Source organism: Aethalodelphis obliquidens, unplaced genomic scaffold, assembly GCF_003676395.1.
Source record: "Aethalodelphis obliquidens isolate GAN/ISIS:26980383/991018 unplaced genomic scaffold, ASM367639v1 scaffold14, whole genome shotgun sequence".
Lineage (NCBI taxonomy): Eukaryota > Metazoa > Chordata > Mammalia > Artiodactyla > Delphinidae > Aethalodelphis > Aethalodelphis obliquidens.
In genome coordinates this window covers 6,018,815-6,038,062 of record NW_020837958.1, presented here as the reverse complement: position 1 = coordinate 6,038,062, position 19,248 = coordinate 6,018,815, and the positions used below count along the sequence as shown (strand labels likewise).

Genomic DNA, 19,248 nt, shown 5'->3' with positions numbered 1-19,248 from the left:
CTCAAGTCTTGAATCAGCAGCCCCTACTGGCTAAGAAAAAATATTAGGTATCTTATATGATTCCCAAATCCCTGCCAGAAAAAGAAACAAAAACTCTTGATGGGAGGATGAGGGAATACGTGTGAAGCACTATATGGCATTACACAATTTCTTAAATCTACCTTGTGGTCCTACTTCTCTGGAACTTTGCTGAGGTGGTTTTCATATCTGTACTTGGACTGTGCACTTTTGTACCGTCTCACCACTCCCCCGCGCCCCCCCACCAAAAAAAAAAGAAATACAAAAGGAAAGTAAAAGAAAAATCTCTATAGTCCTGTAAGTCCAGTTAAAACATGGAGCCCTTCCCCCATCTAACTGTTCATCAAGCTGTATTCCCATAATGTATGTTTCATTCATTTTATAGCTCTTATGCCATTGCGTATTATAGTCATTTGACGCCATGAAGTTATTTGCCTTGAACTCCAAGACATTGGGAACTATGTTATTTAATGCTCCGCGCGGGAGGGACGCCTGGCATTTAGAAGGCCCTCCGTAAGGCTGTGTAACCGGAGCGAAGGTGTGTCGTGGGGACGGCAAAGAAACAGGAGATGCAAACCTATATTCGGAAAAGCTTACGGGAACAACGACAGCACATTTAACAAAGATGTGAAAATAAAACCATGGCTCCACTTCTTGCTACAATCTTCTCATTCACTACCGGTGTCTCTGACCCCATTCCCCCCTCAAACCCAAGCTCAAACCAGACTGGGTCTGATTGGCCAATCGGAGCACAACCTTCGGTAATCGCGAGGCCTTCTCCAGCCAATGAGAGACCTGAGCGATTTGGCGGCGGTGAGACTTGCAAGCCTCTGGCTGAATCCTGGGGGCGTGGGGACACGTTGGGCGGGACTGAAGTTTGATTGGCGGGTGAGCGATCCGCCTCCTTAGAACGGAAACGCTGCTCGGTGAGAGCATGGGGGGGTCGTGGGCGGGGCAGTGAAACTAGGGTCAGCCAATGACCGACGCACTACAGGCAGAGAGAAAGATAGATCACCAATGGCGGCACGGATGTGTTGCCATGGGCGGGGTTTAGGCCCAAAGCTGTGTAGGAGCAGCGCCTATTACGGTAGTCCTCATCTTCACGACCAGCGCCTCTTCCTGCATTCATTCGTTTGTTTTTTCCATTCACGAAGGTAGTGAGGCCTGGTTGAAAGCCATGGAGAGCGCTCTGCCTGCCGCCGGCTTCCTATACTGGGTGGGCGCGGGCACCGTGGCCTACCTGGCTCTGCGCATCTCGTGCTCGCTCTTCACGGCCCTTCGGGTCTGGGGTTTGGGTCACGAGCCGGGGGTCGGACCGGGGCTCGGTGAATGGGCAGGTGAGTCGAATCGAGGGCCGCCGGCCCCCTCGCTCCTGCTGCGGCTCGCGCGGCTCCCGGCCGGGCCTGGTACGCGCTGACCACTTCTGGGCCCAGCGCTTGGCCTTCCCGTCCCCAGCTCCCCTCTCCTCCGTTCTGAGATTCCTGCGTCCCGCATACCCGCCTGTCTCCTAAGGCATTTTCTGGCTTGCTTAGACTTCTAGAGTTTTTAAATACTAAACATATTGCTGGCTTAAGTCAGCGAATCTAAAGGGCCAGTTGGTGGGCGCGGGAGAAATCTGGCCTGAACTCCCTGGGGCTTGTGTCCTTTAAGCCGTTCCGGGTTCACGGAGTTAGTCGCCTTGCTGCTTGCTTCCTTAGTCGCACTCTACGCACCTTGGCTCGCCCCTTATGAGTGTTTTTAAAACAAAGTCTTTGGCTTGAATACTGGCCCTGTGCTCAGGATGAAAAGCATTCTGTTGCCTTTTGGGAGGCGAGGGTGGAGGAAGAGGACATAGAATTTCAGAAGACTTTCTGCTCTTTGGAACCTTGGATTCGGCCTAGTTCAGGTAATTTACAAAAAAAATCGATAAACTGTTCTGGAGTCCTAATGAGTAGCAAGAATTATTGCTTCTGCAGAACGGTACTCTTCATGTAGAAATCGGAAATACTTTCTGCAGAAGGACATTTGCAGGAAAAAGTATTCCCAGAAAGAGTGAGCTAAACAAACCGGTCTTGTTCCATCTAGTCAGGGGATTTTGAGGATGGAGGAGAAAGGTCAGATTGGAGAAGTTGGGAAACATCTGACGAAAGTTTTGCGCTTATTGTTTTTCTTTTTCTGCCTTTTTTGTTGATTTTCTTTCCTTATTTTTTGTTTCTTTTAGCTTTTTTTTTTAACCGAGTGATATGCCGTTCTCCGATGTGATTATTCATTCTGCTGTTTTATAATTGAATGTACACTTCACAAAGCATTTTATTGAATTTTGGAGTGGTTAGGGGTTGCTTTCAGACTAGGCTCAAATAAGGTACACAAATAATGTCACTCCATGTTCTGAACTTTATTCGCTCAAAAACATTTCAACAACTTAGTAGGAAAAACATAATAAATTAACATTTTGGGACAGCAACAAAAGGAGAAAACATCTCAAGTAGGAATGAATATGTGAAGCAGCTATTAACATAATACATATTTTAAAAAGTCACTTAATTGTCTTTTGATCGTTGAAAAAGCAAGTGAAGTGCTCAGCTTGATTATAATCAAGATTGTAATTTCACGGTTGATAAGCCCAAATTCTTGGTTGTCAGGTTTGGAAAACTTGCTTTTTGACTTTTTTTTTTAATGAAGGCTTTATTTATTTAGGCTGTGTTGGGTCTTCGTTGCTTTGCGTGGGCTTTCTCTGGTTGTGGTGAGCGGGGCTACTCTTCGTTGCGGTGCGCAGTCTTCTCATTGCTGGGGCTTCTCTTGTTGCGGAGCACGGGCTCCAGGTGTGCGGGCTTCAGTAGTTGTGGCACGTGGGCTTAGCTGCTCCGACGCATGTGGGATCTTCCTGGACCAGGGCTTGAACCCATGTCCTCTGCATTGGCAGGCGGATTCTTAGCCACTGCGCCACCAGGGAAGTCCGCTTGTTGACTTTTGAACAAGACTCTAGTGCTTTAGGAAATCATATATCAAGATGAATAAGTTTTGTAATTTGTGAGCAAAGACTTATGGTAATAACTTTTTTTTTAACCATCTAAAATTGACCATAGTGGCTAATAACTCAAAGGGACCAAGTCATCTGTATATGAATCCATAGTAAAAAGCCAAGTGATATGACATTGTCATTTCATAGGTATTATTTATATTGAAAAGATTTGGCCCCAGAGGAAGGATGTTTGATAAATTAAGGGCAATGTTTAAAAGATTTGGAAATGAAATTTGAACTAGAACACTGGGATATAACAGAGAGGATCATAGTATCATAAAGTGAAATGTTGTCCAGTTCACTTGTTGGGAAAACTGTCTTTTTTAAGTACTTAAGTAGAAGAAATAATGAAGTTGTTATTTTTAACATTACTTACATGTGGGGGCCTGGATCTTAAAAGAAAATACGTCTTCCTTTTTCTCTCCAAATTCAGGGAATCTTTGAAAAACAAAGAAAAACTGAAATAATTTGAAAAACAAACCAGCAGAGATGACACTTGAATAATTAGGGTTAAATTGTGATTAAAAATAGGTAATTTGTTCAACCAATTATTAATGTAACCAGGCAAGGGCTCTTGTGCCTATGGTGCTGAAAGCCAAACTCTGACAGTAAGTGTTTGCAACAAGGTAAGGGTTTATTTGCAGGACACCAAGCAGGGGAGTGGGAGACAAGCCTCAGAGCCACTTCAACTTGGTCTTTGAGTTTAAGGTTCTGTTTTTTTTTTCTTTCTTTTTTTTTTTTTTTTTTTTCCACGGGAAAGAACAGAGAGGCTGGGATTAATCATCATAGGGACATTTCTGTGACATTTCCTAATCATAGTTTTGGGAGTGAGGGTGTCTCTGGTTTATGATTCCCAGGCCAGGTGGTCCGTGGCTCAGGGGTCTGTGAGCTCATCTTGTAGTGGAGAAACAACCTGAGTTTATACGTTAATGATGCCATTGACAACAGCAGTTTTAGTACATTAATGATGTTATATGGACAGTGGCAGTTTCAGTCATCTGACTCTGGTTGATTAGTGTTCAGTTAGCACAGGATTGAGGTCAGAGGGGACCAGAGAAGGAATAAAGTTTTGGGTAAAGAGAATAATCATAAACTCAATAAGGGAACTCGGTTTTAGGGCACCTTGGTGTCATTAGGGAGGCATTGCCTAAGTTTTTAATACTGATGTTTATGTAACATCTTCCTTTCCATAACCAATTATTTTAAGTATTACATAATAATATGTGTTGAGTTGGTAGTATATTTTTATACTTGTTATTCTTAAGTCTCTGTATGTGAGTATGTTTAATTTCTCCCCCTCAGATTTTAGAATCTGAGAGGCAGGGACTGTGGGTCCTCATTTTTTGTCTTTTCCCACAGTAACTGGCATATTGATTAGATATAAGCTCTTCTAGACGTTTAAAAAAAAAAAAAAAACCTTGGAAAATCCCCGAAATACAGTTGTGCTTTGCAATCTGTAAAAATATTCCATACCACAGATTTCTTAGTCTAGTAGGTTTTTAAGACCATCCATTACACGGCTCATCCTCTAATTTATCTCCTTCATCTTCTAATCAAGAGCTGGGTCATTCCTTCCCTAGTTCTCTCCAGTAACAGTCCCACTCAAGTGAATTACGCTGATTTCACTAGGTCCCTAGCAGGTGAGTTTAGCCAATTTAGGAGGTGAGGCTCTCTTACCTGCCACTGTCATGTGATACTTTCTGTATCTTTTCCAAGAACAAAGAGATCCTGTGAAAGTGGAGCTTCAAGTTGTTTGAAGGTCACTGTAGCAAGTAATGAAAAGAAGATTGCTAACAGAGGTGGTCAGTTTGTGCTAAGAAGAGAATAGTCCTTGCTGTGGAGCAACAGAGAATGTAATCTGTAGAATTTGGTTTGAGCGTAGACACATTTTGCATTTATTTGAGCAAGTTTCCATCATTGGAGTTTATCTGAAATGATTGATATAGAAATAAAGTGGGGACTTCCTTGGTGGCGTAGTGGTTAAGAATCCGCCTGCCAATGCAGGGGACACGAGTTCAAGCCCTGGTCCGGGAAGATCCCACATGCCACAGAACAACTAAGCCCGTATGCCACAACTGCTGAGCCTGTGCTCTAGAGCCCGTGAGCCACAACTACTGAGCCCACGTGCTGCAACTACTGAATCCGGCACGCTTAGAGCCCGTGCTCTGCAACAAAGAGAAGCCACCGCAATGAGAAGCCCATGCACCACAACGAAGAGTAACCCCCGCTCGCTGCAACTAGAGAAAGCCCATGCACAGCGACGAAGACCCAACACAGCCAGATAAATAAATAATCTTTAAAAAAAAATAAAAAAATAAAAATAAAGTGGAGGTGATAGGTGCAACTCTGAGCTCTTAGTTTCTAAAGGAGAGGATATAGCTCCAGGCAGCAAAGAATGAAGGATCCACTAATCAGTTAATGAGTTAGATTTTAAAAATAGCTTTATTGAAATATAACTCATAGACCATACAGTTTACCCATTTTAAAGTGTACAAGTCAAGGTTTTTATTATATTCATAGGGTCGCGCAACCATCATTATAACCTAATTTTAGAACATTTTCATCTTCCTTAAAAGAAACCCTGTACCTATTAGCTGTCACTCCCTCATTCCCACCCCCTTTTTCTGTCAATATACATTTCCCTATTCTGGATATTTCATGTAAATCGAATGAGATAATGTGAAGTTTTTGATGGCTGGCTTCTTTGATTAAGCACAGTGTTTTCAAGGTTCCTTCATGTTGTGGCATGTTTCAGTGGCTTCATTTTTTTTTTTTGGGTACGCAGGCCTCTCACTGTTGTGGCCTCTCCCGTTGCGGAGCACAGGCTCTGGACGCACAGGCCCAATGGCCATGGCTTACGGGCCCAGCCACTCTGCAGCATGTGGGATCTTCCTGGACCAGGGCACGAACCCGTGTCCCCTGCATCGGCAGGTGGACTCTCAACCACTGCGCCACCAGGGAAGCCCTTTTTTTTTTTTTTTTTAAATTGCTGATTAATATTCCATTCTGTGGGGAAGAAAATCCAAAAAAGAGGGAATATATGTATATGTATAGCTGATTCACTTTTCTATACAACAGAAACTAACACATTATAAAGCAAACTATACTCCAATAAAAATTAATTTAAAAAAAAGGAAAACTAATGAAATCCAAATAAACTATGAAGTTTAACAACAACAACAAAAAATAGTCCATTCTGTGGAGTGAGTTAGATTTTGCAAAGGGTCTTCTTCTCTGCATTTTGCCCTCTGCACATCTGCACTATCAGATCCCTGAGATTTTCCAAAGCGATGGAACTCATTTGGCTCTGTAGTATTGCAAGGTTTTCCTAATTCAGTAGACAATGAGGACCTAAAAAGGGTATGGGAGGGCTTCCCTGGTGGCACAGTGGTTGAGAGTCCGCCTGCCGATGCAGGGGACATGGGTTCGTGCCCCGGTCCAGGAAGATCCCACATGCCGCGGAGCAGCTGGGCCCGTGAGCCATGGCTGCTGAGCCTGCGCATCCGGAGCCTGTGCTCCGCACGGGAGAGGCCACAACAGTGAGAGGCCCGTGTACTGCAAAAAAAAAAAAGGGGTATGGGGTGGTGGGGTTCTTCCGTGGAAAAGCCATTCATCAAAGCTGGCTCTGCTTAGCCAAGCTCCAAGAATCAGATTCTCAAAATCAGGTGTGGTGTGTAATTTCTGTTTTTACATTGGACAGCTATGCAGGATTGGTCTAGTTACCTCAAACTGTTGAAGGCTACTTGAGTGACCCGGGCCCACTGACAGTGGGTCCCTTTCTTTAACTAAGTTTTGAGGTACCACATGATTATGTATGTACATATGTATGTATGAAATGTTATTTAATTTGGCAAGTCCAGAAGAAATATTACTATCACTTATTGAATGCTTGAAGTGTTCTAGGCACTTCACATAGATTATCATTAATTTCTCTTTGAGTTGTGCTCCAAAATCCCCAGTGTACAGAGAAGGAAACAGGGGCTTAGGTAAATGACTTCGTCTGTGGTTTCATAGCTGGTGAGTTACAGGATCAGGATGCAAAGCCAAGTTGTCCTTTATGCAACATCTACATGCTGTGTGTGGTGGGGATTGGCTTACAGACTACATGGATACTTGGGGTAGATTCCTTTATACCTTAGGAACTTTATTGCTTTTTGATTTAAGGCACACTTTCAAATCTGGACATGCTTGGTAATTCTGGAACCATTGCAGGATAAGTAGCACATTTTGGAATCAAGTAGCTTGGGATTTTCTTCAGATTTGTAACCGTGAATCTTGTTGCATGGGAACACATTGGAAAGGCGCTCAAGGTGCTTAACAAAGCGAAGGGTTTGACTGTCATCAATACGGCTGGACCGGACCTTGAATGCTGTTTTCTGTTTATCAGTCTGGCGTTCTCAAATGGATTTAGTGAATCTCCGGAGGTCCAGCTTGGTTAGTGTAATATGCTCCTTGTTGACATTCTGGTAGACCTGTTCTTGCTGGTGAGTTTGTTTTTGATATTGATCGCAGTGTTTTTTTAAAAAGTTGTTTTTTTTGTTTGGTTGTTTGTCTTGTTTTTTTAAAGCAGCCAGGTGGTGGAGGGCAGAGAAACAGATGAACTTAGTCATAAAAGTTCTTGAAGATATTTATTAATTCTTCACTTCATCTCTGAAAAGGGAGTCCATAGGCCTAAATGGAACAGTCTCCATATTGGAGTTAGCAGCGGCAACCTTAAAGCACTAGGGCTAGAGCTGTGTAAGAGGAAACAGATGTAACTGGAGGATCGGCCCTAAAAGCATGCCCTGGTCTTATTTGGAGGAAAAACCAAAGAGGATGGTTTCCTGGAATTAGAAATGCAGCCTCTGTACTCTGAGCTGTTTCCTCCAACCTCACACCAGCCTCCATTGTCTCCTGCTTCCTTTTTTTTTTTTTTTTCTGTTCTTCGTCTTCCTTTCTGTGCAATAATAATTTTCCTATTTAAGGGTCAAACCTGAGACTCGGAGACTCAAATCTAGACTTGGATTCTAGCTCCTCTACTTTAAACTAGAGTGTAACATTGAGTGAGGTAGTAGACATCTGTGAGCCTCACTTTCCTCATCTACAGAATGGGGATAATACTGGCACCTGTTTTCATAGGATTGTTGTGAAGGGTAAATGAGAATACTTATTCTGTGTAAAACAGGTGGTGCAGTGCCTAGTACATAAATGCTTAATAACTTATTAGTAATATTATTAGCCTTTGTAGCATTATATACTAATCACTTGAGCTAATTGACAAGATAAGGCTTAGTAAGAAAAGGTTAATAGCTGGCTGACTGCATCTTCAGCAAACTGAGATTACCTTTGCTACTCTCACTCAAGTGAGAGTATTGAGCTTCAAAACTAATTTTCTGTTTGTTTTTGTTGGTTGAGGATGATTTCTTTCAGTTTCAGAAAAAAATTATTGAAAGATTTGGTTAGTGAGAATACATTGGTAAGTGGATTTGAAGAGATCAATTCCATTGCCTTTAAAGCCATTTGTAGATAAGGATAAGTTAAAAGAAATTTAATAGTGTGTCGTAGTTCGTTTGGGCTGCTATAACAAAAATACTATAGGCTAGGTGGCTTAAACAACAAACATTTCTCACAGTTCTGGAGGCTGGGAAGTCAGATCAAGGTGCTGGCAGATTCGGTCTCTGATGAGGAACTGCATCCTAGTTTATAGATAGCTGTCTTCTTGTTCTGTCTTCACATGACAAGGGGCCAGGGAGCTCTCTGGGGTGTCTTATAAGGGCACTGATGCCATTTGTTAGGGCTCCACCCTCATTACCCAATCACCTCCCAAAACCATTATATTGAGGGGGTTAGGATTTCAACATATACATTTTTGTTTCTAGCATATGAATTCAGTCTGTAGCACAGATCCTTTATTCCATTTCTCTCCTGCTCATCTTTCCTGAACATAAAAATATTAAAATATAGCAATTTATATCTCTGCCTTCTGGGATAGATTACGATTAAGGCTAGGAGGCAGGGAGGGTGAAGCCTTCACCATCTTGGTGGAGAGTGTGATCCAACACTGTTCATTTGTCCACCCACCGTCCACATCCTCCTGAGGCTGACCATGGACCTTGTAACAGACCAGTGGGATGGCAAACAGGAATCAGAAACAAACTGCCCTGTTAAGTGGTGGAAAGCAGACACACTTGGTTCTATGGGAACTTGTGAAAGAAGGTCAGAGTGATGACTGAGCTGAGATCTGAAGGGAAGTGAAGAGTAGCAGACAGAGCAGAGGGACCAGCAGGTGCTAGACTCCTGAGGTGGGAAAGAGCAGGGTCCCCTTAAAACAAGGCCTGAGCACTTGGAGCCAAGGAAGGGTAGGCATGATGTAAGGTGGGAGTGGAGAGGGGCTCAGGGGCAGTGAGCAGGGCTGTTTAAGAACATGGAAGACAATTGTGGGGATTTTAAGCAGAAGGGTAATGCTGAGTTGCAACTTTATTTTTTTAAGTAAATTTATTTATTTATTTATTTATTTTTGGCTGTGTTGGGTTTTCGTTGCTGCGAGTGGGCTTTCTCTAGTTGTGGAGAGAGGGTTCTACTCTTCATTGTGGTGCGTGGGCTTCTCATTTTGGTGGCTTCTCTGGTGGAGCTCGGGCTCTGGGTGCTCAGGCTTCAGTAGTTGTGGCACTCGGGTTCAGTAGCTGTGGCTCGCGGGCTCTAGAGCACAGGCTCAGTAGTTGTGGTGCACAGGCTTAGTTGCTCCGTGGCACGTGGGATCTTCCTGGACCAGGGCTCGAACTTGTGTCGCCTGCAGGCGGATTCTTAACCACTGCACCACCAGGGAAGCCCTGAGTTGCAACTTTAAACAGAAGTTTTTGTTTCTATGATCTTTCTGAAGCTGTTGCATTGTCAGAGAGATAGAGAAGAGCAGATTATTCAGATAATCTCAGTTAAAATTGCCTTTAAAAATGCAAATTCATACTTTATAGTAAGGGAGGCCATTTTTGTGCACTTTCTGGTTATCATCTTTCAAAGACTATTTCTCCCTGGGGGAAAATCTAATCACTGTGGTATGGGAAGTTCTACTCTTGACCAGGGACTGGATGATAACGTTGAATGAACCCTGAAACTGGGTTATTGCTTTCTCGAGGTCACTCCATAGAACTGTGGTGTGATAGTTGAGGAGCCTGCCACACATCCGAATGCTTTGTTTTCTTATTCATTTTGTCTGGTGAAAAAACGTGTTTGCCTGGTCTCTAACTGGCAATTCCAGGGAGACTATCCAGTTTCTGAAAAGTTATCCTTACCACTGTTAAGTGAAGTTATTTCTACTTAAATGATCTAGCCATTGGGGGAAGGGAGGAAAGACTAGAAAACTAAAGATTTTGAACAATTACTGCGTCTCAGGAGTATGACATTGGGGAACAGTAGCGCTAACGGGAAGATTGGCTTTAGGGTCAGTACAGCAGGTCTGAGCTTTGCTACTTGCTAAGAAGTTTGACCTTGGACAAAGATTGCTAACCTCTGAGCATAATGTTCTTCATCTAGTAAATAGGGCTGTTACTTTTCAGGGTTATTATGACAGTGAAATGAGATGTAAATGAGGTTCTCATGTAACATCTTTGTGTTTTTATGGATGCCAAGTAACATATATTTAAGACATCTTTATTTGTATACATTGCTCTTATTTGATGAAAAGGGATTGTTGAAACCAAGAAATAATGTAGTTCACTCAGCAGATAAACTATTGGAAATCTGAAGCTGTGAATAGATTGATTAGGAGGTGATTCACAGTACTCCAGGAGAATTGCTTCCTTTGTGAAAAGATTTACTAAGTGGTTCCTTGAAATATGGTCCCCATTAGTGAACCTGAGATACGATGGACTTAGAAAAATCTGGTTCTGTGCAACTTTTCAACTACATTGTAAAAACCTTGGGTCATTTTCAGCTCTTCTTCTCTCATCCACATACAGTCTATTAGGAAATCTTACTGACTTTAACTTCAAAATATCCAGTATCCAGTTCCTTCTACCACTCTGGTGTAAGCCACCAAAATCTCTTGCCTCGATTATTATAACAGCCTCCTGTCATTCTGATTCCACCTTGGCTCCCCTATAATCAGTTCTTACAGAGCAGCCAGTGATCCTTGAAAAGCTCTAGTCAGATCATGTGATCCTTTGCTCAGATCCCTCCAATGTCTTCTCATCCTTTTATTTATTTATTTTTTAAATTAATTTTTATTGGAGTATGGTTGCTTTACAATGTTGTGTAAGTTTCTACTGTACAGCAAAATGAATCAGCTATACGTATACATATATCCCTCTTTTTTGGATTTCCTTCCCATTTAGGTCACCATAGTGCATTAAGTAGAGTTCCCTGTGCTATATAGTATGTTCTCATTAGTTGTCTATTTTATACATAGTATCAATAGTGTATATACCTCAATTCCAGTCTCCCATCTCATCCTGTTTAGATGAAAACCCCAGATTCTTCCTGTGGTTGACAAGGCTTTTGACCACCTGACTCCTGCCTTCTTTTACCTCTGATCTCCTCTCTGCCCATGTCTCGCCCTCCCTCCTAGCCACATTGCCTTCTTCCTTGAACATGCTTGGCATTGCTGCCTTGGCCTTTGGTTATTCCCTCTTCCTGAATGCTCTTCCCCAGATATGCATGTGGCTGAGTCTTCTTCCTTCCTTCCAGTCTTTGCTCAAATATCATCTTCTCACTGAAACCTTCCCTCCTACCTTTAAACTTACAGACTGATCTCTTCAACCCTTCTGATCCCCGTTCCCCTGCTCTACTTGTGCTCTTTGTCATAGCACTTGTCACCATCTCCCATACTGTATACTTTGCTCATTTATGACATTTCTTGTTTGTCTACCTCTGTTAGAATGGAAGCACCATGAAGACAAAGATCTGTCTCTCTTGTTCACTTATGTATCTCAGGTGCCTAGGACAGAGCCTGCACAAAATAGGTGCTAATACATAGTTGTTGAATGAATGAAAATATTCAGGTATTCCAGTGTTTTTGAGGGATAATGTATTTTTTGTGGGGAATTATCTTCTCTTTCTATATTCTCTTATTAGTTGTAAATCTAAGAAATATTAGTGGTCTCCCCACCTCTAAAAATGAAATTATTTAGTCTAAAAACAAATATAGACTATAACCTCAGGAAGAAGTTATCATAGTATAGACCCTGGAACTAGACTGCCCTGAATGTCTTTGTGTCCCAGAAGTGCCTGTACTTACCGCTTCTTTCTGCTTCTGTGTCCTTTTGCTTGTGCAGAGACATTCAGTAGTTTCAGTGGTTGTTGAATGTTGATCTCTCTCTGCCTGGAGTGTTCTTTCTTGTTGTTCACTCTTCCTTACTCCTCCTGTTCATGAAATTCTACCTACTTTTCAGAGTCCATATTCTGAATGTTTATGTGCAGCTGCCCACATGGAAGCCATCATGTACTTTTGGAACTCTGATAGTGCTTGTTTTGTGCTTTTTTGTGGGCTTTTCCACACTTTACCTTTTTGGTTGTTTGTGTGTGTGTCTGTGCTTGCACGCATGACTGTTCTAAACTACAAGCCCCTCGAGAGTGCACAATAAATAATATGTAGTGAATGAATATATTTTCTTTGAATTATATTTTGATGGGGATGGGGTGTTTTGCTTTGCTTTTGTATTCTTTTGGTTATGTTTTACAAAATAGTTTGTACACCTTTTTTCCTCTTTGTTTTAAAATCTCAAGTGACACCTAAAAAGCTAGATTAAAATTAAACCCAGGCTGATTAGACAAAGACTGTTTATGGAATTATTGTAGCAGAGCTGGGATAACAGTTTTGAAAGTGTGAAATGCAGTGAGAGCAGAGATGTCCTTGTGTAGCATTGGTAATAAGCTAATCTTCCTTCATACATGTGTTAGGAAATTGCTATAGGAAATCAACCACTTTGCCAGGTTTAATAAACATTTCAATATTAATGGATTTTTTGTAATATATTTATTATCCTTCCCCAAGTCTTTGTAAAATTGTTACAAGTAGGCTTTCTTTTAGTAAGAAAGACTCTTCCAATGAAAGTTTCAGTAAAACCTTGCTAATTGGTAAGGCTGAGATGAATGAGTGAAAAAACTGAATTCTAGGATGTGTTGACCAAAATGTACTTTTGTTATTTTAAAGGCCCGAAAAAATGAACCCACGCCTTCTAGAGCCTTCAGACTTTTTGGGGACATTGAACTGAATTTCCTGGAAAATCTCTTTGGTAGTAAAGGCATTGAATGGGCAATGTATATACTTAATAACTGCTAGAAAGTTAACCACAGAGCACTGAGTATATGCGTTGTTTGCTTCATGGAAAGAAATGAATACTGCAGTTGGTTGATAATCTACAAAAGCTGAGTCAGCCATTTTGTGAGAAACTTGAGAAAATTAAAAAATCATTAGGAGGCAGAAGAGACTAATGATAGAATAACAAAACTGGAAGGGCTGTTGGTGACCTCTTCAGTTGAACTATTAGGGAAATAAGCTGGAAGAGGTAATGACTTGCTCAAGTTCATTCATCCGGTTAGAGATTGTTTAGGCAAGAGGGTCAGTGGCACAGAGCAGAAAATGGGGGTTGCATCGGTGCTCGGTTGATTAAAAGCAGTGGTAGGAGTGATGAGCAGCAGACTCTGACAGCAGAATAGAAGAGATTTGTCAGGGATGAATTAAGAGAGGAAAACTGGCGAGGAGGACAGGCAGAGGTGATGAGTGATAACAGTTAGGGTGCTGGCAGAACTGAGCTTCATCACATTTCCGCAGCTGGTATGGGGCGAAAAGCCTTCTCTGTACAGGAGCCTGAACTCTCGAAGAAATGACACACATCTCTGTAGCCCCGAGGGTACCATTATTTCCTACTCTTGGTGCGCTCCTACATGGATGTTAAGACCGGGGGACTTTTTCACTGTGTATAGTGCTGCAAGCCAAGTGGGTCGATCCATTATCTCTTATCTGTAGTCTTGGCTGTGCCTATAGCCCTAACTACAGATGAAGTTGATGACACTAAATTGCCAAGGAAATACTGTATAGTTTTTAGGATTGCTTCTCGGCCAGCAAAGGGTGCAGTATCCTTTAGAAGTTTAAATTCCAGTTTCAGAGTTCCCTTAACCTTCCTCGTATGTAGAAAACTCATTCTCCAAATTGGTTTTACTGTAATGCTGCTCACCACCAAGCTCACTTCCAGTAGAAATATTGCCAAGCTTGCTTTAATGATTGCTGGAACTCCCATCTTGTCACATAAACAGACCTAATAAAGTAAGCAAGCTCCCCTAATCTTGCACATTCAGGCATAATATTGCTGTGGAACAGGGAGCAGCTGCTTATCTGTGTGTTCCAATACCTATCATTGCCTGTCATGAGAAAGGAGGGGATGATCTCTTTATAGATAATGTGAAAAAAACACAACAGGGGTTAGACAATGATGTTCACACATTCTGAATTAGAGGAGGCTGAATTAATGAAATTTTACCGTAATGATGACATCTTAATTTACAAATTGCTCTTGCAAGTATTCTCAAATGATTGCCATAACCACCCTGTAGTTATTACTTCCACGTAATATTCCAGGACCAGAGGGAGCTGCAGGGAGTGGTATAGGGGTTACACAGCTAGTAAATGACACAAGAAATTGAATCTAGGTTTTCTGAGTCCGGGCTCCTGCCAAATTTCCTGCCGAACCTCCTGATAAGGGTGATTTTAAGGCAGTCTGCTTGGTGTACCGCACTGGGTCTGGAAGTTAGTGGTGAGCAAGAAAGCTTTGGTCGCTAGTCACATTTAATCCAAGGTGTGGAAGAAAAGAGGTAGTAGGAAGATGATGATGATGTTAATAATAGTAATAAGACAAAATGTTTGTTAAAAAGCTTACCATTTACCAGATACTCTTCTAAATGCCTCAGTGAGTTCATTTACTCCTCATGCACTCCAATAAGGTAGGTCCTATCCCCATTTGACTGAAAGAAAGCTAAGATAATAGAGAGATCAAGCAGTTTGTCTGAAGGCACATGGCTAGGAAGTGGAGGAGACCCTGGGATTGGAACTCCTGTGAACTCTGCAAACTATGTTGATGAATGAGAAATGGGCGGGTGAGGGGGTTGGAGGACAGGGGAGTTTTTCCAGCAGAGAGAAGACTTGCGTGAAGCCCTTGAGGAAAGTGAGAGCATTCAAGAACTTTGGGCAGACAGTCCTTGGGAGGAGAGAGGCAAGAGATAAGACTTAGAGAAATGGGCAGCGGGCCAGTCCTAAAGGACCTTGAGGCTCCGTGAGGGTTTTATTTAGCCTCAGGGCAGTGGGAAGTCATTGAAAGATTTTAAGCAGTAGATGTCATGATCAAGTTTGTATTTGGACCACTTACTCTGGCATTTTGGAGAATGATGTGGAGGGAGCCACCCAGGAGATGGGGGGACCAGCAGGAGACTGGTGGCGGTGGTAAGCCAGGCGCTGGGTGATGGTGGCTTGGATTAAGGTCGTGGGGCAGGGACTGAGCGGGGGAGTCAGACGAGAGACAGAGGTAGAAGTCCTGGGCCCTCGTCACAGGCAGGTTGTGCGGGTGAAGGAGGCGATAGAGGCTGACACTGGGCACCGACTGCGGAAACCCAAAGAGAAGGAGCAGGGTTTGGGAGGAAAGCAGTGATTCCGTGTGGTTCTGGGTGGATGTCCGGCAGTCTTCCTGTAGATTAGAACTGGCCCGAGCCTGATGTTCTGAGTTCCTTACCAAAATCCTTTGGCTCAGCAGTCATTTATAGTTGTCAAAAATTATATGCTATATCTTACGATCTATAGAAACTTTGGAGCCTCAACATGTAATATCTTAGGACAAGGAGAACATTATTTTTGAGCTGTTTGAGTGTATCCCATGTAGCACTTGGTGGCTTAGTTTGGTAAATGTTTGTTATTTCCTTTTTAGGCGGAAAAGCAGGGAAACACAATCAGAAGACCTGAGTTCAGAGTCCACCTTCCTTTGACATTTATCGTCTGTGGAATTTTCAGTCAGCCTCTCTGTTTATTGCATCTATCAAATATGTCTAAAAATACCCACTCTGTATATCTTCAGAGATATTGAGTCTCTGAATCGTGTCTGGAAACACTGTACAAAGCATTACGCACAAACAGGACATGGGGCCTTTTTCCCCGTTCCATCTTCAGTTAGAAACCTAGAAATAGAATTGCCCCATGAGTTGATTGGAGCCTTTGTGTGAGGTTCAAATTGCTTCAGAGATTTATTTTGGGATCTGTTGCACATTTGTCACGATCAACACCTAAGTTTCTTTTGATGTGATTATCTAATATATGTCAATTTTAGAACGTACCTAAAACTTTTTTTTAAACAACTTTGTTGATGTAAGCTGGGTTTCTGAATTAAAAGTTAAACTAATTTAGCCACAAATTATGTTAATTTTAAATAAAATACTTCAACTTTATTTTTAACATATGCAATGGCTATGGTTAGGTATAATGGATTAAGGATATAGTTAAGTTATTGGCAGTGAGGTGTCATTTCAACTCTGATGTAATTGGAAGACTCTCAAGTTTGACATAACTGTTTAAAGTTCCATTATTGTATTAGAAGCGTTATTGTAAGAGGTAATTAGAAGTTCCTGTCATTTCTCACTCAGTACCCTACTGTTTTTGTCTCAGGCTTAAAGATATTCAGAGTATTTTTTCTTTAGTTAAAGGTTTTCTGTTCCAACCTTCATTTAAGCTAGATTCTTATGAATTATGACACTGATGACATAATGGTGCTTTTTAGATCTCCAGAGCAAAAGTATCATCTTTGATATGAGGAAATAGTTTCCTGATGTACTTTGATTCTAAGTTTTAAAAATACAGCAAAGATTAGGACCATGTATAAACACCCAAATCTTCTAATAATACTTGCTTCAAAATACATTACTTCTTTGAAAATTGTGAATTACTTTTTTTTTGTGTGTGTGTCAGTGTGTTAATGTTTCTTCAAATGGAAACATTTACTTTTCTCTCCTTTTGCATTCCTATCTTTGAGTTCTCCCAGAAGCAGATACTGAGACAGGGACTCAAGTGCAATCAGTTTGTTTGGAAGGTGATCCCAAGAAATACCAGTAGGGAGGGAGACAGGGAAGGGAACACAGCCAATAAAGGGGCTATTATCAAGCCCTGTGATCCCCTGTAGCTAGTGTAGAACTCAAGTTTCAGAGCTACTTCACCTGCAGGGCCTGGAAGCTCAAGTATTTTATATACTGGTTGAGGGCTGTTGGTGGTGAGGAACATTAATTCGATAGTACTCGTGTCCACTGTGCACTTCGGTGTTGCTGGCTTCAGCCACCAGATAAAGCCCTTGGGGCGAAGAGACACATTTGGAATGTGCTGTCCAATGGTGTGGTCAGGATGGATATGGACAGGGCACTACCGGTTTAGCTCTAATTTTCATCACCATATTTGCCCTTGCTTTCATTTTCTTTAAACAAAGCAACAAATAAAGACCAAGGAAAAGGTAGGAGGAATTATTTCCTGGAAATAATAAAAGAAATATAGTAGATTTGAAGCATAAGTTGATATATGTTATAATATTTCACTGTGGATGGGAGTTTTGCTACCTCTCAGGGTGGTTGATGTATTAGCCTTAGTTTTAAGTGTTTTTATACTTTTTATAAATACAGATGACTGACTAAATATTGAACAAACTTCATTAGGATTATGTTTGCATTAAGGTATGAATTAATCTCTTCCTCTCCATAATTTAATTCTGATCTACTAAACAGGAGATGGTTGCCATATGGTCAGTACAGAGTGAGTGCAGCATTTGAGGGAGTTGTGGCAGATGTGGCTGGTTGCTTGTTGACAGAATGCTGGATTTGTATAGGTATTGGACAACCATATACTTCAGAGGAGGAGGGCGCTCTCCTCAGACCCAGGGGCCCAATCGTAGTTTACACTTACTTTGATGATTCCTCTTTCCTTGCTAGAGATTGGTTTAGGAATGGGCATGTAGCACAGTTCTGGCCAATGAGATGTAAGAAATCTCCTGGAGCGAGGGCTTCTGAGAAGCTTTCCTCCCCTTTCAAAAGAGGCAGAAGGAAGGGTATTCGTCCGTGAGGATGTGTTGCCTGTAGCCGTCTTTGGGACCAGAGGGGACAAACTGAGGAAGGAACCAGCACACTGAGGGCTGCAGAGCGGAAAGATGGAAAGCATCTGGGTCTTTGATTCCGTCATTGAGCTGCTGAATTCACCCATTCTGGTGGTGCCTTACACTTCCTGTTGTTTTGAGATAATAAACCCCATTTTTCTTAAAGCTATTTCTGTTATTTCAGCTGAAAGCATCCTAACCTACAGATTCAGTAGAAAAGTAGGGAGATTTTCTTGTTTTGAGTAAAATTTTATAATTGATTTAAGGTCCTATAGACTTGGATAAACAATATATTGCAGTTCATTTGAATACTGAAATGGATGAAAGGAGGCCAACTTTGGTATGAGATACGATTGCACGTCTCATTAAACAAAGTCTCATTCCTGATTATGCTGGTCATTGAGTTCTTGGCCATATTAGGCCATTAAATTATTTTAGTCAGGTCTACAGTTTATAAAGCCAAAGAGTATAAGTATGTGAAAACTGTCTTATTGCCAAGATTCTTTGAGAACTGTTACCAAATGATTTAGGAATATTGGGTTTTCAATTAATTTGAAGTAAATGTCATAAGATGGTCTACTTTAAGTTAGTCTAAGTAACTTTATTTTTAGGGAGTACCTAGTAATCTGAAGACTTTGACCCAGTGTAGTTCCAACTGAATTGGAAAAGGATCAGGACTGGGTATGAAGAAGTGAAGCTGGGGTGGGTGTATGTTATGTGTGGGTCTGTTACTATCCTCAGAGCTTATTTCTCTCTAATTCCATTTCAAAGCCAGTAAGAAGTCAGTAGTGTTCATTACCCTGGTGGTATATTCTTAGCTTTGCCATTTCCCCATATTAATGTATTAATTCATAAAAATTATGAAATCCATTTCATATATTCCTGGTTGGGACAATAGTCGAGTATAAGGTTGGAGATTCAGTGTTATTTAAATTCCAAATGGGGAAGTGTGCCATCTGAGTCACTGAAAAGCTGGAACAAAGATACAGGAGCTTAGGGACATAGATTCTGCTTTGTATCTCCGATGGCGATATGGCCTTACTGATGCTGAGTTTGTTTTAAGAACCAGGAGAGCCTGATGTGTGAATCTAAATACTATTTTAAAAAGAAGATAGAGATTGAGTTCATCTTGAATAGCAGTGATGC

At 41.6% G+C, this 19,248-nt stretch overlaps 1 protein-coding gene across 4 annotated transcripts in view; it reads left to right on the top strand.

Moving 5' to 3' along the window:
• Positions 1-1,097: 1,097 nt before the first annotated feature.
• HSD17B12 (hydroxysteroid 17-beta dehydrogenase 12) overlaps positions 1,098-19,248 on the top strand; it is a 162,434-nt gene continuing 144,283 nt past the window's right edge. The window contains exons 1-2 of one of the 4 annotated variants that reach the window (XM_027114950.1): positions 1,248-1,355; positions 1,798-1,903. Coding sequence is in view for 2 of the 4 variants with exons in the window: in XM_027114951.1 (XP_026970752.1) it covers positions 1,196-1,355 (160 nt within the window). In the remaining 2 variants the exon portion in view is untranslated. Of the gene's footprint in view, positions 1,356-1,797; positions 1,904-19,248 lie in introns of all 4 variants that reach the window. The other 3 variants (XM_027114951.1, XM_027114947.1, XM_027114948.1) reach the window with 3 other exon arrangements.